General features: G+C 45.1%; 1 protein-coding gene across 1 annotated transcript; it reads left to right on the top strand.

The window, feature by feature from the left end:
- Positions 1 to 16,739: 16,739 nt before the first annotated feature.
- On the top strand, positions 16,740 to 17,837 carry PtA15_13A455 (uncharacterized protein; the record flags this gene model as incomplete). The annotated part of the gene is made up of 4 exons (XM_053162654.1): positions 16,740 to 16,790; positions 16,912 to 17,063; positions 17,184 to 17,699; positions 17,816 to 17,837. 4 exons carry the CDS (start codon positions 16,740 to 16,742, stop codon positions 17,835 to 17,837), a joined length of 741 nt encoding a protein of 246 aa, XP_053026609.1.
- Positions 17,838 to 23,624: the final 5,787 nt, after the last annotated feature.

The following is a 23,624-nucleotide window of genomic DNA, read 5'->3' as shown; positions in this document are numbered from 1 at the left end:
TGGCATTTGTAGAGGGAAAACCCTTCTTCTTTTTTTCCTGGAGGTTGTGAAGGGGAAACCCTTGTTTTTGTGATTTTTTGAAGATTTGTAGGGGAAACCCTTGAATTTTTGTTTTGTGATTCAGAGTCTTTAATAAACTTGGATGAATTTTCCTTTTTCATCCTGCCTTTTTGGAAATCTTGCAATACTTCAATGACATCCCAATAACTGAAATCTTTTAAATATTCTGCAATTTCAGGAATGTGGTCTAAATCATGATATATGTGAGAGATTGATGTTGCAACAGAGCAATGTGAAAACATCACCTGCCCCTTTTTTCTCAAAACTGTACCATTATTTTGATTTCAAAAGATAAGAAATCAAGTTCAAATCAGTCAGAGGAAAGCATTTTGGAATAAGGCCATCACCAATTCCTCATCCTGACTCACCATCTGTGAAAATCCTGAAATCTGAAAATTCACCAATTTCAGGCATTAATTTGGTGCTAGGATATTGATACCATCTATCAATGTAAGAGATGAAAAGATTTCCATGTTGTATTATGTAGTTCATTACCATTGTTGTTGCACATATATCAAGTGTTTCTTTATTCTCAAAGTGTTCATTGAAATGATTTCCTTTGATTATGTTGTACTTGAGCATGTAATCAATCACATGAATTATTATTCTTTTGGGTTCAAAGTCTCTCCTGTTTCCCTTATTCATTAGATCAATTTTAGTGCAACTATCATAAGGAATCCAGACTCCTCTGAAGCTGAGTGACTTCTTCATGTAACCAGCCAAAAAACTCTGGAGTTGATCTAAGGTAATTTTCATATCACAGTGTGACTTTTTTATATGTGGCAGGTTTGTGGGTGTGTAAATGTTCTTGCTTGCAAATTCTTTGTAGATAGCAGCTATCTGGAATGGGCTCAATCTATTAACAGCATTTTCATAAGAGATTTCACCAGATCACACATCAAAGCAATTGTATCTACCAAAAATGTTTTTTGGTGGAATTGATTCAATGAAATCTAGAAGAAGCTCATAAGTTTCTGATACTTGATCTTGGCTATGCCATGGAATTCTCTTCACACAACATGTAGCTTTGGTTTTATTGAAATCAGAATGCCACTTCTTCATGATTTTGTGAATGAAGTCATAGTCATTTTTAATTGACCTCTCTTGATCTTTGAAAGATGGTTGAATCATGAGTTTAATGTTTGGCATTTTTTTGGGATAGTAGCAAAGAGATCTTGTTAGTTCATTTATTCTCCAACAAGGTGTATTACAAACTTAAAGCTTACCAATTTTAATTTTACCAAATCTTTCAGAAAAGTGCCTGATAGGCTTCAAGCCATTGGCAATTCTCTTCTCTTCTTCAGTGGAATCAAAAAATGAAGGGGTAGCTCTGAAAGGCCTGGATAAACTGCTACTGGTTGCTTCAGAATCCATACTTTCTTGGTTTTCATCATCATCTTTGATTTTCTTAAAATCACTGGAAAATGAATCTGTTTTGATATTTTTGCCTTTTTCTAAGGTTCTGGGTACTGAATTGCTTCCAGCCATGAGACTTTTATTGCTGCCTATTTTATCAGAACCTATTGTAGATAATCCAGGAACATCTGGAATAGTTATCAGATGTGTAAAGCAACATCAGTTTTTGTGTAGAGGAACAGCAGAAGATTAAAATAAATTACCTTCCAATTCCATGCATTGGATTAATTTGCAAAGGGAAAATATCCACAATCCTTTATTTTGAAGGACTGAAAGGATCTTCATGGTATAATGAGGTTAGAAAATGAAGCAGTAGTTGAGCCAATACGAGCCAGAGAGTTATGTGTGTTATTTACTATTTTGTTTTGTTTTTTTACTTTGGAATAAACAGGAAGGGAGCAGAACTATTTGGCTAATGCCACAGAAGGAGGCTAAATTTGCTTAAGATGATATCCAGAATCAGGGAAGAATTTGCAGAGTTGAACCGGAAAGGAGATGAGAATGGAATGAAAGATCAGGAAGGAAACATGTGAGGAAGTTAAAGGTTTATATATACACAAAAAATGAGGTGAAAAAACAACATGAAACAAAACAAAGTCACATCCATGAGCAAGCCTCATTGGAGGGGGTCTGGGCCAGGAAGGATCAATACTTGTTTTTTTTCTGAAATGGTCAGGGTCTGCGTGAGGTTGTTTTGTAGCAGCTGTGGTGGCAGCCATGTATTTCAAATGAAACATCCACATAAAGTAAAGTTGAAACAACAAGATGAGCCAGATGTATGTAAAGGCTGCCAGAAGTGAATCAGGGACAGACAGGAATAAATATTATGTATTTCTTTAATCCTTGATGTATAAAGGTGGTTGTGTTGGGGTGAGGGCTATTTCCAAAGGGAAGTCCACATACCATTTCCTCTCCTTCTGTGGCATTAGCCAAATAGTTCTGCTCCCTTCCTGTTTATTCCAAAGTACAAAAACAAAACAAAATAGTAAATAACACACATAACTCTCTGGCCCGTATTGGCTCAACTACTGCTTCATTTTCTAACCTGATTATACCATGAAGATCCTTTCAGTCCTTCAAAATAAAGGATTGTGGATATTTTCCCTTTGCAAATTAATCCAATGCATGGAATTGGAAGGTGATTTACTTTAATCTTCCGCTGTTCCTCTTTGCAAAAACTGATGTTGCTTTACACATCTGATAACTATTCCAGATGTTCCTGGATTAACTACAATAGGTTCTGATAAAATAGGCAGCAATAAAAGTCTCATGGCTGGAAGCAATTCAGTATCCAGAACCTTAGAAAAAGGCAAAAATATCAAAACAGATTCATTTTCCAGTGATTTTAACAAAACTAGAGTTCAAAGCGGCTTCGCCGCCGCACCCACAAAGTTTGGCATACACAGCCCTCCAGTAGCCCTCCTCAAAGGAATGGCTACTGGTACTCATACACACCCCCAGTAGATCACAACGTGCAAAGCGTGGTAGGTAGAGGCCTGAGCACTGCAACCGCTGAGCGGGAAGGCTACCAGAAATGTATGAAGGATGGGATGTGACACTTTTCCCCAGTTTGCATAGTAACCTCACACAGTTAACAAAAATTCCTACACAAACAGAAGCCAAGACTTTCTACCCTAAAGTAAAACACCAACTCATCAATCAGCCTACAGATTTACGGGTGAAGAAGTGCCTGAATGGGCCAGTCAGAAATCAATGTTCAATGAGCTGGAGCTGCCGTTGGAATCATTGTTGAGTAGATCCTCCAACAAGACCGTTGCATGGGCTACCTGAAGGGAGTGAAGGTTTAAAACCGGAGGATGGGCATCTGATTCACCAATTAAGAGAGTCACTCACCTCAATGACCATTTGACAAGATCTCCTGCCAAACCCATCCAATAAACCCTTATATTTGATCTTGCTGCTGTTGAATAAAAGCATCCCTCGCCAAAAATTTAGAAGCCAACCCTGAAACACAATGGACGCAAAAGACTCCGTTGTCGGCAAGCTATTCAAATTATTAGTATAACTCAGCGTACAATTCCTGAGCAAATTGAGTCCAACACCCACCCCGCCTAAATGTTCCACCGTTATGTCAACCAAAATCTCATTTCTATCCGGCCAGGTATTTTGGTCTCAATCTTAATTACCGTGCCAACACCGGAAACACGGACCCGTTCCCACTTAGAGTGATGTTTGCTCAGATTGGACTGCCTCTTGTCACCTGCGCTTCACATAAATTTAGGCACCCGCATGAAGTTCACACCTTTTATTTCCCCTTGAATCACATACAATTTGCCTGTTTTGAGAGGTGTGTCCAAGTAGTCCGTTGTTGTCAAGTTCACAGGACAAACTTTTATCCTGCGAGTCCATCTTCCCGACAAAGTAATGTAGCTTTTACTTGCAAGCGGAGTACTACCATTGGGCAGCCTGAAAAATTGGCGGGCCTGAAAAATTGTAGTAGTCTCTTTTGAGAGAGCAATATAAAGATGACTTACCACGGTGACCGCCATGAACTTCCTGACAAAGTGTAATCTGTTCTCCTCAGTAAACGTACCGTTTGAGGCAAATATCATCTTTGTCTTTAGGAGCATTTTGGTGAGGTTGAAGCAAAGAAGATTAAAATTCAGTTAGTCTGATTTGTGGTATTGAAGTTGAAGGCCAGACTACGGATTGTACTCAGTGTTTGTCGCGGTTCAAGGTGGTAGCTACTTAAGGCAATAAGATTAGTTGAACAACCAACCACACCACCTCATTGTGTTGGGCAGAAACCCTCCTCAAGCAGCCGTTGCCCTCAGGTTTAACAACAATCTTAATGCCACGCTCCCCGTGGCGCCTTGTTGGAAGGGGTGCCCCACAATAAATATTTGATGATGGTCCCATGATTCCAAGTTGCTGAGAGTTTCACTTACCACAGGGGAAGTTTGCCTGAGGCGCTGGCAGACTTGAATGGGGGGGTTTGACTTTCAGTTGCTGGCAGACTTGAATGGGGGTGTTTGACTGTCAGTTGCTGGCAGACTTGAATGGGGGGGGTTTGACTGTCAGTTGTATGTATGCTGCACCATCATTCCGCGGAGGTTCACTCAAATAGGTTTGCACCGTTGAAGAGGTTCCTGCCGACGCTTGCGAGTGTAGGGGGTGGTGATGAAGTTGCTAGTATAGTACGACAACCACGCCTCCCCTATCCTTTCCCCGGGTCCGGGTGGCTGACACGAGAGGAGGTCCCCCCAACCGTCTCCCCGGGTTGAGCCGGCAGGAGTATGGCTCACTTCTAAAACCCAAAAAGAGCGGTCTTGCGACCAATCCACTCTGGCCTCAGGTGACGGGAGGAGCCATGGAGTCCCGGGCCTATGTTTAAAAGGCGCGAGTGTTACCGCGTAGTGCACAGGGTGCAGGGGTTAGAGTATGCTGCAGAACATGTTTGATACCTTGCAGTTTCTAGGAGATCCTGGGAAACGGGAGTGGCCCCCTGAGATCGCTGTTTACGGGTCATAGGAGAGGAATGTCGCTTGTGGGTGGCTAGAGGGACTCCGCCTCTCTCTTTCAACCACCCAGAGGTTGCAAGAGGGCTCGGAGTCTCGGGTAGAGAAGCCCAGCGCCTTGTGGCAACTCAAGGGGAAGAGATGGGAGCGGAGGTACCTTCCTCTCTGGAGCAGCACACACGGCAGTGTGTTGGCAAGGGTGTAAGACCCTCACCCTATCTAAATACATCTTCGGATTCGATCTGATCGGAAGGGGGAAAAATCAAGCCTGGGAGTGTAGAGTGGATTGGAGCCAAGTGGAGGGGAAGGGAGGAGAGCAGGGACGAGAGAGAGAGACCTGGTCAAGCTCGAGTCTGGACTCTCTTAGGAGGCACCTCCCTGTACTCGCCGTGTTGCCGCCTCTTGCTAGATAGGCGAGGCATGCCCCTGTATGCTTCAACCGCCTTGGTGCTTGGCTGTACCGGCGCTTAGGTGTTCGGACCCACTTCTGCCAGCTCGTACGGGGTAACGGCCCCGTGGACCAATCCGACCTCGCGTTTCACTCCTGGTAAAAGAATATTCCAGGTTAAGGAAGGTTTGCACGCATGCACTCCTGTTTGAAGGGCTCATTGAAACAGGAGCCGCTAATTAAACTGTGGGTTGGGAGGGCGGTCTGAAGCGGGAGCCCCTGGTTCCCAGTTTGGGCAAACAACACAGAATACAGGTTGAAATGCTCCTACGGAGAGTTTCCTGCCGGAAACATTTTTTCGGCGGAGTAAGTAAACAAATATATATCGACCCCCCCCCCCCTTGCCAACTGTTTTCCCCTTGACAGGTTGAGCTCCGCTGTTGCATTTGCACAGCTTGAGCAGACCTCGTCCTGTTCCCCTCCGCCTCTGCAGTTGCATTAGGCCCGGGGGGGACATAACCCCTTTTACTTCCCTGTCGCGTTTGCGCAGGTTTTCAGCCCCTCCCCCGTCATTTGCAGTTGCAATTGACCAAGGGAGGTGCTTTTACTCATTTCGGCGCTGGGCACATTTAACTTTTGCCCCCCTCCTGCCCTTGCATTTGCGACAGGCACGAGGGGGTTGAATCCTGCCCCTTTTCATTTCTGGTTCAGGAATTGGGGGGCAAGTACAAGGCATTTATGTTCGGGGACTTTAAATTTATTTTCTTGCGGCATTAAGCGTAATGTGCTGGTACCTGAGAAAATTGGAGGTTGGACAGGAGTTCCAATTTTCCATTTGTGGGTGTGGGGCTAATTTTTTAGCCCCTTTTCAGAAAAATGCAGGGAGAACCCATGATTCCAATTTCCACAAAAGTGTGGATTTAATATACTTGGATCAAAGATGATGATGAAAACCAAGAAAGTATGGATTCTGAAGCAACCAGTAGCAGTTTATCCAGGCCTTTCAGAACTACCCCTTCATTTTTTGATTCCACTGAAGAAGAGAAGAGAATTGCCAATGGCTTGAAGCCTATCAGGCACTTTTCTAAAAGATTCGGTAAAATTAAAATTGGTAAGCTTTAAGTTTGTAATACACCTTGTTGGAGAATAAATGAACTAACAAGATCTCTTTGCTACTATCCCAAAAAAATGCCAAACATTAAACTCATGATTCAACCATCTTTCAAAGATCAAGAGAGGTCAATTAAAAATGACTATGACTTCATTCACAAAATCATGAGGTCTGACTGGTCATCAAGAGGTGGTGAGTCTCTCGGTGACGGGCAAAGACCGGTCATTGAGAGCTGTTACTCCCCATGGTGACCGGCACAAACCGGTCATCTAGAGCTGTGAGTCCTCTCAATGACTGGTCTAACCGGTCATTGAGAGGTGGTGAGTCCTCTCAATGACCAGTCTAACCGGTCATCAAGAGGTGATGAGTCCTCTCAATGACCGGTCTAACCGGTCATCAAGAGGTGGTGAGTCCTCTCAATGACCGGTCCAACTGGTCATCAAGGGGTGGTGAGTCCTCTCAATGACCAGTCTAACCGGCCATCAAGAGGTGATGAGTCCTCTCAATGACTGGTCTAACCGGTCATTGAGAGGTGATGAGTCCTCTCAATGACCGGTCTAACCGGTCATCAAGAGGTGATGAGTCCTCTCAATGACCAGTCTAACCGGTCATTGAGAGGTGATGAGTCCTCTCGATGACTGGTCTGTGCCAGTCATTGAGAGGTGATGAGTCCTCCCAATGAACGGTCTAACCGGTCATCAAGAGGGGGTGAGTCCCCTCAATGACCGGTCTAACCGGTGTGGAACTCCTACCATGCCAGGCGGTAGGCAGAGCGTTGAGGGGAAAGGTGCTGTTGAGGCTGCCCTCGTGGTGGTCCGGATGAAGAGCAATGAGGATCAGAAAGTGATAGCGTTGGGGGGGGGATTTTTGAGAGACGACGGGGATGGAATACCGTTGGCGGTGGTTGGTTTGTTAAGGATCAGATGATGATAAGGGATCAGGATCAGAGATAAAGGATCAAGAATAGTGCTGGGGATACTGCGAGCGGATCAGAAAAGGGTGATGGAATTTCTCTTGGATCAGAGCAAGTCCCATGCCGCCCCATCCTCCAAGTTTGAACTCAAACTTGGACTCTGGGGAGTGACATGTCACAGGACATGTCATCACATCCCTAACTACAAAACAACACCAAAAGGAGAGAAAAGAAAACACAACACAACAACAACCAACAGAAGAGAAGATATAAAACAAACAAGATGAAAGAAACCCACATGAATCATGTGTTAGGACCAAGAAACATGAAAAAGAGCATAAAGAGAAAGAAGGGGGAAGGGATCTTGAAGGATATTGAGAATGAGGGGCTTGATGAGAATCTTGAGGCTGAAGAGTCTTGCTGTTGAGATGTCTGATCTTGATGAATTCTGGATTTTGATGATCTTGAGGCCCTGTACCCATCTGGCCACCACATCCACCCACCATTTGCAGACTGTCCCTAGTCTGCTCCTTCCACCACGCCAGCCTAAGAACTGAAAAAAAAGAAGAAGAAAAGAGATTCCCGCCAGGCTCACATATGTGGCAAATGTGATGTTTTCAAAACAATGGTAGTAGCTACCCGAGGTGCATACACATGGGAGGACTTACTTCTGTACTCCTATGCCTCCACAAGGAACCTGTAAATACCATCCTTCATTCTCATCAAAATGCAACAAACCTAGTTTACCCTCATTGCGGAGACAACTTTCAACTGATGGTAGTTTATTCTCATTGCGGAGGGGATCAGAGATCGAAGCTGACGGTAGTTTATCCTCATTGCGGAGGCGGATCGGAGATGGGGAGAGAGCCCGAGAATTGGTTGGATGATCAGAAAAATATCAAGAAGACTTAGATTGATCAACTTGATGCTTGGAGGGAGGTTGAGGAAAAATCAAATGGGAGGATCGAGAATCTAGTTTAACCTCATCTCGGAGGCTGATCGGTGTTGGAGAATCTAGTTTTACCTCATCTCGGAGGCGGATCGGTGTCGGAGAAGACAGAGATTGGCGAACTTGAGATTCGGGGGGAGATCGAAGAAAAATCAAAGAAGATTTAGACTCAGATGAGGTGGTAGGATTAATGGAAGGAGATGGGGATTGAGAGGATAGTGTAGCCTCATTGCGGAGGCGGATCGGAAAAGACACAAAGGGCTCCGCAGTTGGGTGGAGCTGGCCAATATACTCGTAATCTGAAATCGGGCTGGAAGAAGAATCTGGAGATAGTTTAACCTCGTCTCGGAGGGCTTTGGCGCCACGGGACGGGTCAGACAGTTTAACATTTGATACTGTATTGGAGAAGCTTTGGGAGGCCTTCTTCCTGCCATCAGCACTGGCGGAAGCAGTACGAACAAGCTTGGAGGCGGAAAAACCAGGAACCATGAGATTGGCAATCTTCCTCAGAACAGAATCGAAGGCATTGATGAACTTGACAGGACGCGGCAGAGAGGATGGATCAGATGACTGTACTTCAGATCGGGTAGTCTCAACAGTAGGCGACTTGCGGATTGAGCGGAAAAGATAAGGCTGGGCAACAGGCGCAGCTTGATATGAAATTTGATCAATATTTGGCGGATACCACGGATGAAGAGCACCGCTACTAATGCTATAGGGAGCATGAGCAGAGGTGGAGGAACTTGAAGCTTGAAAGGCCATCACAACTCTTCGGATCGGTCGGCTAGGATCGAAGGGAATCAAGGCACCAGTTGGAAGGAGATAATTTTGCCCAGTCTGCTTGACAAGGCGGTTGGCTTTATCCCTTTGAAGTGGATGACAGCTGGCTGTACCATGACCTTTGAGATGGCAATAATAACAGATCAACGGCCGACGAATTGCGGAGGTGGAGGTGGGAGCAGAAGCGACGGCGTACTTCTTCAGCAGCCGCTCCTCACACTGCTTGAACATCTTGGCGACTTCTTCCACGGTAACAGAATCGAGGGGAGAAGCCGGAACGTCCTGGGGAAACGGCTCCGCTTCCATTGTTGGCATAACTTTGTTGGTGTCCCTGACTGACGCAATCAGAGCTGAATTGCCGACCTCTTGCATGTGGGGCACTTCGCTCCGACCCCAATAAGACAACATCGCGGCTTTCAACCTTGGCCAATCCTTTGATTCAAAGCCATCGAGAGTTTCCAAGATTGTTCTCAAGTCAGAATTGCGGAGGATAAATAGAATAATCTGCCGCGCCTTATCATACTCGGAGGCACCATTGATTTGAGCGGCCGTCTCGTACGAATCAAGAAACTCTTCCACGGCCGTACCATCAAAACAAAGTTCCCGGTCTTGAGGAACAATTCGGACCATCCGAGGTCGTGGAATAACGTCCGCCATCACCAGCTCAATCAAAGGAGAACTCTACACTCCACTGCCGCACTGGCAACGCACAAGCAAGTACAAAAACCGTTGATCAATCGATCTTGCTCGGAATCAAACGAGGCCCTAGATCAGTTCGGAAAGTACTTGAGTCCTAAAACGATAATCCTGCGAAGATCCGCTTCTGAGACGAGGGTGGGCTGTCTGAAAACGATCGTGGCTCTGTCGGGCGTCAGAACGAAAGGACAAAGGCCAGAACGGCTCTGTAGACGACTTCCAAAACTTCCGACAACAAGATTCCCCCACCGGGGAGGTATACCAGCTGGAGGGCCCTTCAAACAACGGGAGGGACTCGAGAGGCCGTTTGAGATGATCGGCAGGGCCAATCGAGGCTTGATAGATGATCTGTGGGCTCGGTTGCCTCCTGAGGCCGGTGGGCAGGTCTTCAGGCTATCTGGTCGTTTGGTTCCTGCAACCAAAAGGAAGGTGAGGGGCGAGGCCGCGAGCAATCCGTCTAGGGGCAATCAAGTGGACTTCTACAGGTCAGCGGAGGAAGGAGAGCCAAAAGATTGTTCCGGTCTGGCTATTCGTGCTTTCCAATTGGTTGACCACGCAGAAGAACAGATAGAGATTGAGATCAAAATCAAAGAGATGCAATCTGAACAATCGGCCTGGGCTTGATCTTCTGAGTTTTTTCGGGTCCTGAAACGATCTCGGACCAATCCTCAAACGACGAGCTCTGCGAGGATGGAAGGAAGAACCCGGGAACCTAGACAAGGATGAAGGAGAGCGCGGCGAGGCTCACGTATGTGGCTGAAGTGATGCTTTGACGATGTGTAGCGATACCCTTGGAGGTGCACGACTGGAAAGGACTTACTTCTAGTCTTCCAGTCCTCCACGAAAACCACAAAGCGCCTACTGCGCCTGAGCCGAAGTGCCTGAGAGGCGAAAAGGAAAAGAAGATCGGGGGAAAGAGCACCGGAGCAGGAACAAGCAAAGATCAATGATAGGAATCAAAAGAGAGAGCGCCTCAACCGCCGATCGTCTCTAAATCCGTAAGGGCGAGACTGTAAATCTTGAGGTCGCTGGTTCGATCCCGGCTCGGGGGACCAAATGTGGAACTCCTACCGTGCCAGGCGGTAGGCAGAGCGTCGAGGGGAAAGGTGCTGTTGAGGCTGCCCTCGTGGTGGTCTGGATGAAGAGCAATGAGGATCAGAAAGTGATAGCGTTGGGGGGGGGATTTTTGAGAGACGACGGGGATGGAATACCGTTGGCGGTGGTTGGTTTGTTAAGGATCAGATGATGATAAGGGATCAGGATCAGAGATAAAGGATCAAGAATAGTGCTGGGGATACTGCCAGCGGATCAGAAAAGGGTGATGGAATTTCTCTTGGATCAGAGCAAGTCCCATGCCGCCCCATCCTCCAAGTTCAAACTCAAACTTGGACTCTGGGGAGTGACATGTCACAGGACATGTCATCACATCCCTAACTACAAAACAACACCACAAGGAGAGAAAAGAAAACACAACACAACAACAACCAACAGAAGAGAAGATATAAAACAAACAAGATGAAAGAAACCCACATGAATCATGTGTTAGGACCAAGAAACATGAAAAAGAGCATAAAGAGAAAGAAGGGGGAAGGGATCTTGAAGGATATTGAGAATGAGGGGCTTGATGAGAATCTTGAGGCTGAAGAGTCTTGCTATTGAGATGTCTGATCTTGATGAATTCTGGATTTTGATGATCTTGAGGCCCTGTACCCATCTGGCCACCACACCGGTCATCAAGAGGTGGTGAGTCCTCAGCTCAATGACCGGTCTAAACGGTCATCGAGAGGAGCCGAGATGTGAGTCCCCTCAGCTGTCAGTTCTCCCAATCATCGGGCTTTGCCGGTCATTGAAGAGGTGGTCAGTCCTCTTGATGACTGGTAGAAGAGTTGATGTGAGTCCATATGACCAGTACAGACCGGTGGTCCATATTGGTCATAGACCATCTGTACTAATACATACTGAGCCCCCTCTTTAGGCCCTCGAGCTGACCTGTGACCACTCGGATGAGTGTGTGTACAGGCCAGCATTGTGCCTGCCAAGGCGCAGGGCCCTGGCAACCTTCAGGGTGCAAAGCATGAAGGCCCAGGTCATGTGCAGCTGGGTCGGATACTTAAAGGGTGTGGGGGAAGCTGTTTGTCCCCCCAGGGGATGTGGTTTTTTCCCACCCCCTCCCTGGAGCCCAATAATCACTTGATTAGGGCCTCCTTGATGACATTTTTGACCGACCTTCTTTTGCCCGTTGCTCCGGCACGGGCTGGAGGGTCAATCCGAGGTGCCCTCTTGGGTGTTTGGGGATTAATTTCAACTTTTATGGGATTTTTGTTAATGAGCACAGGCAAAAACTTTGATCTTGCCTTCTGTGTTTCTGTGATTTGAATAAACTTGGATAATCCAAAATAAAGAAACCATAACCCAAAATAATGAAACCATAAACCAAAATAAACAATGGCACTTTTTCATCCACCAAGAGACAATTGATTCCAGAAACCAAAATAAAGACACCATAACCAAACATACATGTATGTATAAGAATGAGGTTGTGGACCAACTAAAAAATTGTTGACTTAACAATTCACTAAAAGGCTGAAAAATTTCAGGTGATGCAATAACTGGCCCTGCAAGAAAAAAAAATCAAGAACTGGAAATAGTAGAGAATTTGAGTTCCCATCATATTACATTTGTTTATTATATTTCCATAATCTGATGATTCCTAGGGTCAAATAGTATTCTTTTTGGAGATGAGTGGAGAAGACCAAGGCAAATATTCAAGAATGAAAATCATGTGGATTGATTTCTTCACCAGCTTGGAAGGAATTCCTTTTTAGCTTCCTGCAATATTTTTTGATAATGTTCTGTGGAGTCTTTAATTACCCGGTTCAAAAAGAAATAATGTGGGTGATCCATACTTTCAGAAATAGTCCCGTGATATTTTCTTTTCAGGTTCTCAGCATATTCTTCAATACATGGAAGAACCTTTTCTGCATGTCTATATCTAGCTTTAGGTTCCGATTTCAAAGTCCAATAATCTGGCTTGTTCAAGTAAATGTCATGTAAGAAGTAAGATTTCATATAAGTTGAGATGTTGTTTGTTTCTGCCAAGAATTCAAAAATTGAGGCTGAAGATTTCAATTTATTTTGCAATTCATTTTTTATTTGTTCATTCTGGATTTCAAAGATTTCCTTCCCATTGCCAATGTTTTCATGGAGAAACTGCAGCATAAAATATGCCAAAACTCTTGCTCCCTGTCCAAGTTGTTCCACATGTGACATATCTTCAGACAGAAATAACATGATTAGTTTTTGGTAGGCTTTGTCCAGGCCTTGGATCAATGAATTTTCCTTTTCTATCCTGCCTTTTTGGAGATCTTGCAGTACTTCAACAATATGCCAATAACTGAATTTTTTTAAACACTCTTCAATTTCAAGAAGATGGTGTAAATTGAGATATATGTTAGAGATTGATGTTGCAAGAGAGCGATGTGAAAACATCATCTGCCCCTTTTTGCTCAAAACTGTGCAATTGTTTTGATTTCCAAAAAAAAAAAAAAAGAAGTTCAAATCAGTCAGACTCAGAGGAAATAATTTTGCAATAAGGCCATCATCAATTCCTCATCCTGACTCACCATCTGTGAAAATCCTGAAATCTGAAAATTCACCGATTCCAGGCATTAATTTGCTGCTAGGATATTGATACCATTTATCAATGTCAGAGATGAAAAGATTTCCATGTTGTATTATGTAGTTCATCACCATTGTTGTTGCACATATATCAAATGTTTCTTTATTCTCAAAGTGTTTATGTCAGCCTTAGAGTCATCACAGCTGACCTAAAAGCTGCCTGTTCTACCTTTGTTACATATAAATTACTTTATATCTTTTTCATCTTAAGAGATAACCTTGTTTTGACTTCATATTCTGTTTCCTCATGCAATTTTAACCCTAGTTACAACTTATAAATTCCTTGTAACTATACTCCTTCCCTGAGTTACTGAGTTATGGCGCCCTTGCGCAGTTGTGACGTGTCAGCGCTACCAGGCGCGCCAAACCACATGTACATATGTAAATTACATAAGCAAACTGTGAAAATTTTCGTAGTCAGGATCCCCCTTGCCTGAGGCGGATCTACAGACTTCAGCACACCAGAACCACCACCCAGATAACTCCAGGATCACCACCAAAGAGCCTACTATACTCCCAGTATACCTACCGTCACAGGCGCCTAGGATATTGACAGTAAGTAACCTCTTTCACTGAACCTTGTTTATCTCAGAGGTACAACTCTGTGTCTTGCTTGATCTGCTCTTTCTTCTGGTTTTGCCTCCTTCTTGATCACAGGGCTGTCCCTCCAAATCTACAGGCCTTTGCCTCTATCTTGATCACAGGGCTGTCCCTTATTATCACTTGGCCTTTGCCACAAATCTAGGTTTCAGGGCTGTCCCTCAGGTTTCCCATTAAGAACCTTGACTGTCCAGAGAGAAGTCTAAAAAACTGTGGCTGGTTTAAACTTATCTAATCCAGATACCCTCCTGAGAGGAAGCTGTAGCACTTCTAGCACAGATAAGCAGCACTCTTCAGAAGAGTAGCATTGCCAGTGGATGTGCATTCCCACTAGAATAACCTAGTACTTCTCTTCTTCCTTATCCTGCTTGGTTTCCCTTTCTCTTTCTCTTTTTCTCTTATAGTTGTAGTTTCTTTATCCCAAGAAATCCAACCATTGCCCCCCCATTTCTTGTGTCCTGAGGTCACTATAGAGACCCAGGCTCACAGTTTATTGAAATGATTTCCTTTGATTATTTTGTACTTGAGCATGTAATCAATCACATGAATTATTATTCTTTTGAGTTCAAAGTCTCTCCTTTTTCCCTCATTCTTTATATCAATTTTAGGGCAACCATCATAAGGAATCCAGACTCCTTTGAAGCTGAGTAACTTCTTCATGTAACCAGCCAAAAAACTCTGGAGTTGATCTAAGGTAATTTTCATATCACGGCGTGACTTTTTTATATGTGGCAGGTTTGTGGGTGTGTAAATTTTCTTGCTTGCAAATTCTTTGTAGATAGCAGCTATCTGGAATGGGCTCAATCTATTGACAGCATTTTCATAAGAGATTTCACCAGATCGCACATCAAAGCAATTGTATCTACCAAAAATGTTTTTTGGTGGAATTGATTCAATGAAATCTAGAAGAAGCTCATAAGTTTCTGATACTTGCTTTTGGCTATGCCATGGAATTCTCTTCACCAAAATAATAGCTTTGGTTTTATTGAAATCAGAATGCCACTTCTTCATGATTTTTTGAATGAAGTCATAGTCATTTTTAATTGACCTCTCTTGATCTTTGAAAGATGGTTAAATTAAAAGTTTAATGTTTGGCATTTTTTTGGGATAGTAACAAAGAGGTCTTGTTAGTTCATTAAATCTCCAACAAGGTGTATTACAAACTTAAAGCTTACCAATTTTGATTTCACTGAATTGTTTAGAAAAGTGCCTGATAGGCTTCAAGCCATCAGCAATTCTCTTCTCTTCTTCAGTGGACTCAAAAAATGAAGGGGTAGTTCTGAAAGGCCTGGATAAACTGCTACTGGTTGCTTCAGAATCCATACTTTCTTGGTTTTCATCATCATCTTTGATTTCATTAAAATCACTGGAAAATGAATCTGTTTTGATATTTTTGCCTTGTTCTAAGGTTCCGGATACTGAATTGCTTCCAGCCATGAGACTTTTATTGCTGCCTATTTTATCAGAACCAATTGTAGTTAATCCAGGAAAATCTGGAATAGTTATCAGATGTGTAAAGCAAAATCAGTTTTTGTGTAGAGGAACAGCAGAAGATTACAGAAAATTACCTTCCAATTCCATGCATTGGATTAATTTGCAAAGGGAAAATATCCACAATCCTTTATTTTGAAGGACTGAAAGGATCTTCATGGTATAATGAGGTTAGAAAATGAAGCAGTAGTTGAGCCAATACGAGCCAGAGAGTTATGTGTGTTATTTACTATTTTGTTTTGTTTTTTTACTTTGGAATAAACAGGAAGGGAGCAGAACTATTTGGCTAATGCCACAGAAGGAGGCTAAATTTGCTTAAGATGATATCCAGAATCAAGGAAGAATTTGCAGAGTTGAACCGGAAAGGAGATGAGAATGGAATGAAAGATCAGGAAGGAAACATGTGAGGAAGTTAAAGGTTTATATATACACAAAAAATGAGGTGAAAAAACAACATGAAACAAAACAAAGTCACATCCATGAGCAAGCCTCATTGGAGGGGGTCTGGGCCAGGAAGGATCAATACTTGTTTTTTTTCTGAAATGGTCAGGGTCTGCGTGAGGTTGTTTTGTAGCAGCTGTGGTGGCAGCCATGTATTTCAAATGAAACATCCACATAAAGTAAAGTTGAAACAACAAGATGAGCCAGATGTATGTAAAGGCTGCCAGAAGTGAATCAGGGACAGACAGGAATAAATATTATGTATTTCTTTAATCCTTGATGTATAAAGGTGGTTGTGTTGGGGTGAGGGCTATTTCCAAAGGGAAGTCCACATACCATTTCCTCAATCCCCACATTGAAGGCTGGAAGTAGACTTTGCACTGTGCATGAAGTCTTCCAGAGGTGATACTCCACTTTTTGACATGAGGTCTATCCCTTTGATTCTATGGAACTCTCCACCCCATCACAAAATACAGCTTTTGCTACTAGTTTTGGGGGATATTGAAGAAGCAGTAATGGGCCTTGGTGAGGGAAGTACATACAGATAATTCAACTGTATGATAAAGCTTGGTGACATGTATGCAAGAATGAAACTCCTCACCCAGTCACAAAATACAGCTTTTACTACTAGTTTTGGAGGATTTTGGGGAAGCAGTATTACACAGCGGGGCAGATCGAATAAAAGTTCACCGTCCAGACGGCGCCCCCGCAGTACAGGCGCCAAGGAGTGCGTCACGATGACCCCCAGTCACGCTGGCGCCCTTCCTGTCGTACACTGGGACGCCACCGTTTATGGACGGCCCCTCATGTACGCCATGGGGGCACCACCAGGCTAGGCGCCATAGGGCCGTCCCGGTGGGGTGTCACTAAGACGGCCCGGGCGGGCTGATGGGTAATCCGGGGCGTCAGCTTTCCGGCGTTCTGGGGTCGCATCCGCCCCCATGGCGCCAACAAGTGGGCGTACTTGCGGGCCTCACCCTCCATCGATTGACCCGCCCCCACGCCCATTTACCGACGAACCGACCAGCCCGAGAACTCCGCTATGCAGCAAGCAGAATCAGGTCCGGTGTCCCACTTCTTTTGAGGCGTCTCCTCAAATTCAAACTGATGTCTCTTGCCCCGCTGTGTAGAATACACCTTCAAAGGTGATTTGTACTTCTGTAACGTGTGCCCCGAGCCAGAGGCGCGAAGTCTTGGAAGCTGCACGCCCGGACGCCTGCCCACCAAACCAACCTCCGGCGCCGCAACGAGTTGAGGCAACGGACCGCACCCGCACCTCCCCAGCCGGCTTCGGTGGGTGATCTAAACCCGGACGACTCGCATCCACAGCTTCAAGAAGGTCATCAGGACGCTGCATACGAGCAGCGTGTTTGGGCATGGCTGACCGCTTTGATGTCGCTGAACAACGGGCTCCCTGGCCCAGACAACAATCCGAGGTCTTTAGATGCCGACCTCGTGGCCTTGCATGCACGCGACCGTGCTCTGCCGCCCAGCGCTTCGGAGCAAACTGATGATGCACCAAACATTGGACATCAGACTGCACAGGGTTCAAGTTGGCCTGGCATAATTGCAACGGAGGCCACTGCCATCGTAGCCAACAAGGACAATCCGATGGGTGGACAAGACACGCCTGCGGCACCCGAGCCCCCCATTATGTGTATTGACAAGAGATCTGACCGCGTGGACATGAGCGCATGGTACCCATTCAAAAACAAGATGGTAAGACTGGCTCCATGGGATTTAGGCCCTTATTTGGTTATTTTGGAAAGTTTGCATCACTGACATCTGTTTTGCCCATCTCATCTGTTCACAGGACCTGGTGGCATCCCTTTTGATTGGCCACACCCACCCAATGCTATCAAGGAGTTTGTACACCAAGATCAAAGATATACTGGAATTATGTGGTTTAAACCTTCCATATTGGAATACTGTTCGCGCGTCACACAAAAGGATTTGTGAATTGCTGGGCAGCAAGGTTCAATGTGCTGATTCAGTTTTTGACATCCCTTGCTATGCTCTGAGTGCCAAGAAAATTATAAGTCAAGTGAGCACTCCATAGTCATGTTTGTTATCACTTCCACTATCACATTAGATCTGGGAGGTATCCAACCAATCCTCTTACTGAAGTTTACTTTGGTGCTTTGCAAGGATTTGGCCAATCCTCTGGTGGCAGGACACATGGACCATTATCCTGAGTATACAGATGGGTTGATGATCAGCAAATTCTTGCAATTAGGCAAATGGCTGACAGGCATGTCACGAGAACACCGACCTCAAATGTGCCAAACAAATAAAAAGGATTTCTATATTTTTGAGCCAGTTCAACTTGTCTCAGGTCTGGTTGTAATACCAATTCATTTCTTCACCTGCGCAGGTACATTACAAGCAACATGCTGGGAGGTTCTCAACCAGGCGACTGAACATGTCATCAAAACTACTGATGGCCACACAACTACTGGTGTGATAATTTGGATGCCTTTTGTTCCTGATTTCCATGATACCCGTCTGCAATCTATATTGGTTGATCAGTTCGCTGGCAACTACTCTGAAATGCGCTGGGAGGATGGCCGGTTCCTGGTTGATGCATGCAATGGGTATTTCTATGGTACGCACTCTTACCCAATTTACAATACTTATTCCTGTGGGCTGATGGTCTCATACATCTGGAATATTTTTGCAGTGGCACAGAGCTCCTTCAAAAATGAAAAGATAAAGTTTCCAAATCCTTGGAGGAAAAAAGCCGGCAATAAAATTCTCCGCACCGTTCCAATAACTCTATATTCTGATGACACTTCAGGGAATGTTTCCAAGCAATTCAACAAGCACATCTCATACTATTTCAACCTATCCGGCCTTCCGCCCCACATCTCAAACCAGGAGTACAACTGCCACTTCTTGGCAACTTCAAATTTGGCTAGTGCATGTGAGCTTGGAGAACAAATAGTGAGTGAAATTAAGTAAGTGTTTGCTTTCTCATGACTTCTCAGGAAGGTTTTTATTTGTCGTTGATTTTGTTTGGCTGTTTGATGATTTTCTGTTAGCAAAATGGCCACTGCAGGGTTTGAAGCATACAATCATAGCATTGGTCAGGCCGTCTGGGTGACTTCAACAGTGTTTTGTTTCCTTGGCGACTCTCCCATGCATGCCAAAATTACATGCACCCCAAACCCTGGGGCAGCACTGAACCCTTGCAGGATGTGTCATCTGTCAGTCAGGATGAAAAAATTCAGGAAGACTCAAACTTTCCTCCAACACTTCTTACAGCAGGGCCCTATGGGTGAAGAGGTATTTTTTTCCTGGGTGTATTCATTCCTTTGTGGCCTGTCTCATGTGCTGATGGGTCATAATCTCTTTAGGCTGTAAGAAGGCATTGATCTTGGCGTCAAACCAGGTGCCAATGCCACAAATTGTTTGAAATTGCAACCTCAAAAAGCCTGAACCAATTCACAATCAGGGGGAAGAAATTTGGCCTTAAGGATCCAATTACAACAAAATTTGTGACTGATTCTGCGTTGGATGCAACACTTAAAAGTAAGATGATGAGTTTGGCATCAGATAATTCACTCAGAGTGTATAATCCCATTTTGGAGCTGTTAGGTATGAGTTTCTAGTTGCTTGTATCATCTCGTACGCTGCTGACAATTCCTGTTGACTGTGGTGAGGTTTTGATGGGGTCCTTGACACTCCTGTTGAGGTATTACACGTGGTTCTACTTGGGGCGGTGAAATAATTGGCGCGTGATCTATTGGCAGGCGTTTCCAAACCGGATAAGAACAAATTGGTTGAGCGACTTCAAGGTTTCAACTTGTCAGGCCTGAATTTCAAGTCTTTCAAGCCCAGGTATCTCATCAAGCACGTCAAAAGTTTGGTTGGAAGGGATTTCAAAATTCTCCTTCAAGCAGCACCCTTTGCGTTTGTGGAATATATGAGTGCTGAACAGAAGTCTATCTGGCTTTCCCTCTGCAAGTTGACTCCATTCATATTCCAAACCAAGATCAATGACATGAAGAAGTTCCTGGTCAACATCAAGGCACACATCAACCAGTTTCTCTATCACTTGATCAGATCAACAGCTCAATGGGTGAACAAACCAAAGCTTCACATGCTCCTCCATCTCCCTGAATCAATTGAAAGGTTTGGCCCAGCCCCAGGATTCTCAACTGAAAAATTTGAATCCTATAATGGAGTGTTACGCAAGGCTTCGGTTCACTCAAATAAATTGGCACCTGGGAGGGACATAGCAACCACATTTGCAAATTTATCTTCACTGTGGTTAGTGATGTCTGATAGTGTGATATATGACGAGGTTTCAGGTACCACTCACAACATTGGACCAGAAGTCACTGCGTTTTTCAAAAACAACCGGTCTGTCCAGGCATCAATGGTTTACAATGCTTCTCTGGCCAAAGGATCCCCGGACTGTTTATTCCCTCATCAAACCCAGTCCACCAGGAAAAAAAAGTAGTCACTTGATGGCAAGTGACATGACACAGCTTTGTTTTCAGCTCCAATGCTGCTCCTCTCCACCAACACATCTGGGGCTCACATGATAGGTGTCAGGATCAAAGCACTCAATGTGAAAAAACCAGATGATGAGCAGCTTTGGCCCAGGCCCAGCTGATGCACAGCTTTGGCCCTGGCCCAGCTGATTCTCAGCTTTGGCCCTGGCCCAGCTGATTCTCAGCTTTGGCCCTGGCCCAGCTGATTCTCAGCTTTGGCCCTGGCCCAGCTGATTCTCAGCTTTTGCCCTGGCCCAGCTGATTCTCAGCTTTTGCCCTGGCCCAGCTGATTCTCAGCTTTGGCCCTGGCCCAGCTGATTCTCAGCTTTGGCCCTTGCCCAGCTGATTCTCAGCTTTAGCCCTGGCCCAGCTGATGCTCAGTATTGGCCCTGGCCCAGCTGATGCTCAGCTTTGGCCCTGGCCCAGCTGATGCTCAGCTTTGGCCCTGGCCCAGCTGATGCTCAGATTTTACCCAGGCTCAGCTGATGCTCAGTTTTTCCCCTGGCACAGCTGATGCTCAGCCTTGGCTGTGGCTCAGCTGATGCTCATCTTTGGCCCTAGCCTAGCTGATTTTCAGCTCTGATCCTGTCCAAGCTGATCCCCATCTTTTTCCGTGGCCTGGCTCAGCTAATACTCAGCAAGCTGAGCATCAGGTGGCCAGCTGGCCCTGGACTGGGCCAAAGCTGAGCATCAGCTGGGACAGTACTAGGAGAAGGCTGAGCAAGGACTGGTACAAAGCTGAGCATCAGCTGCGCCAGGACTAGTACAAAACTGAGCATCAGCTGGGCAAGGACTGGTCAAAAGGCTTTATTCCAATTCTGAGAGTGAGCTGTGTGAAAAAGCTGAGTATGAGCTGGGCAGAAAAGCTGAGTATGAGCTGGGTACCAAAGCTGAGTATTAGCTGGACAGAACTGAGGATCAGTTGGGCTCATTAAAAACTGAACAGGACCTCCTTGTTAAATTTTGGAAGTTGAGGAGATGGTTGGGAGATTGGGGTAGATAGTGGATAGATATTGGATAGATGGTGGGTAGCTGGCTGGAGCTGGTGTAATGTCACTTGTCATCAACTGAATAATTTATTTTTATGGTGGTCTGCTCTGGCCAAAAATCTCAAGCGTCCGATCCCAATCAAGCTTCAAGAAGCGCATGGCGGAAATCCAACCACCCAGGTTGCCCAAATACAAATCAACAAGCATGGCTAAGTGAGCCATGGCTCCTTTGTGGCAGTTAGTGGCTTGATTTTTTTACAGGGTCCGCATTGTGTCGGTACGTGTGTTTTTGGCTGACTTCAATGTTGAATCATTTGGTAGATTGGGTGGTCCATCAATGGGGAGTTGGTTGTTGGGTTGTTTGATTCATTGTGGTCCGTGACACCCCCCGGTAGGGTGCCCACGTTCTTTGCGGACATGACAGTCTTCAAATTGGGTGATGTGGATGACTATTACTAGGTGAGGCAACTGGTGAGATTTCCAGAGAGTGTGATTGTTAACGCAAAGGTAGGTGTGCATCTGGTCTCATATTCATGCAATCACACTCTAGAGTTGATTATACTGATTATTTGGGGGATTTCATAGTACATTTGGGGATGCATTAATGTGCAACACAATTGCCATCTAGGCGAGTGCCCCGTTGAAAGGACAAAGGCAGTGCGCATGGAACGAACAGACTCTGCCATCAAGACGTGGGAAATTGCTCACACCAACACACAAAACTACATCATCAATGCGGCATCATTACATGATCCCCATCTACACCAAAAATTGGGTAATCTCCCAGTGCATCACCCCACAGGGGCCAACTGGGTTAACGCAATTGCGGAGGGGCTGGCAATGTGGACCGACGGGCAACCTGTGGTTTCCGATGACAAATGTGGCTCAATCAGCTCAGACTCAGAGGCAGATGCGGATGCAGAGGGCGATACGGATTCAGAAGCCAATGCAGATGGGATTCCAGATTCAGAGGATGACCTCACTTCCTCAGACAGTGAGAGATCTGACCAATCCTCCGATGAAGGGTCTGACACCCAGGAGGGAGGTGTTTCAATTGTTTTCCTTTCTTAATTGCTCATGTAAGGTGTCCTCATTGCCTTGGTTGTGATTGCTTGTGCTTCCTCATCACGCATTTTCAAATTGCAATGTAGTGGTCTCACATTTCCTTGGGAGCATGGATTAAACTATATACATTGATATGTGGTAGGGTCAGGGGCTCTTGAGAGTCTTGAGGCCGTTGAAGAGTAAGCGGCAAATGCCCCACCCAAAACCCAGTGCTTCAAGCTGCTCTTCAGATAGCCCCCTAAGAGCCTGCCAGTGCACGATTTACTTGTCCTTGATGATCTTCAAGACATGGGCGTCCTTGGGGGAGATGAAGCAGTATTTCAAAAACTGCGGGATCTTGAGCAAGTTTGGGTCCGCAATCATTTGGCAATGACTTTGCCCTGCGGTGGGCGGGTGATGGATCATTGAGGTCAACGTGTGCCCCGGTTTCACGGTGTAAGACTCAAAAGTGTTCCTGAGAACCTTTTGCTGAATGGAGAAGGGGATGATGGAGGTGCAAACTCTGCCCTTCTATACTATCAGATAACAAGACCCACCAAGCTAAGCTTGGCAAGTTTTAATCAAGTGATAGGTCTGGTCTAGTTCCAGATGAAGTTGTTCAATGACAGGTATGTGAGAGTTGAGAGGGTTTATGATGACGGAAAGGGTGAAAGTTGACTTGATGTTTCCGGTGGGGGTTGAACACAGGTCCTCAAGAGGGTGATATAAGAAGTTGAGAGGAGTGTCTGGGCTGAGAAGGGTATATGTCTCAGTCGGGAGTTGAACCAAGAACCAGGTAACTTGTGACAGGTGCGTGATATGCAACCAGTGATATGAGAGTATGAGAATATGAGAGTGAGCTCAGTGGTTATTGCAGATAAGAGGGATGATAGGGTATGTTATAAAAGTGTAAGGGTGATGATAATGGCTAATGGGTGATATCTGTACAACTGGTGGGTACTGAACTGAGGGAAAAACAACTGGGGGAGAGAGCTCCTTATATAGACAAATGTGAGGGATTTTAGCTCCAAGGAGTACCCTGGATGAGGGATTTTAGCTGGTGGGCTGCGTACAAGTGGTGTCAGAAGAT

This window comes from Puccinia triticina, chromosome 13A, assembly GCF_026914185.1.
Source record: "Puccinia triticina chromosome 13A, complete sequence".
In the NCBI taxonomy this organism is placed as follows: domain Eukaryota; kingdom Fungi; phylum Basidiomycota; class Pucciniomycetes; order Pucciniales; family Pucciniaceae; genus Puccinia; species Puccinia triticina.
Note: the sequence above shows the minus strand (reverse complement) of the source record. Positions and strands in the feature narration are given on the sequence as shown.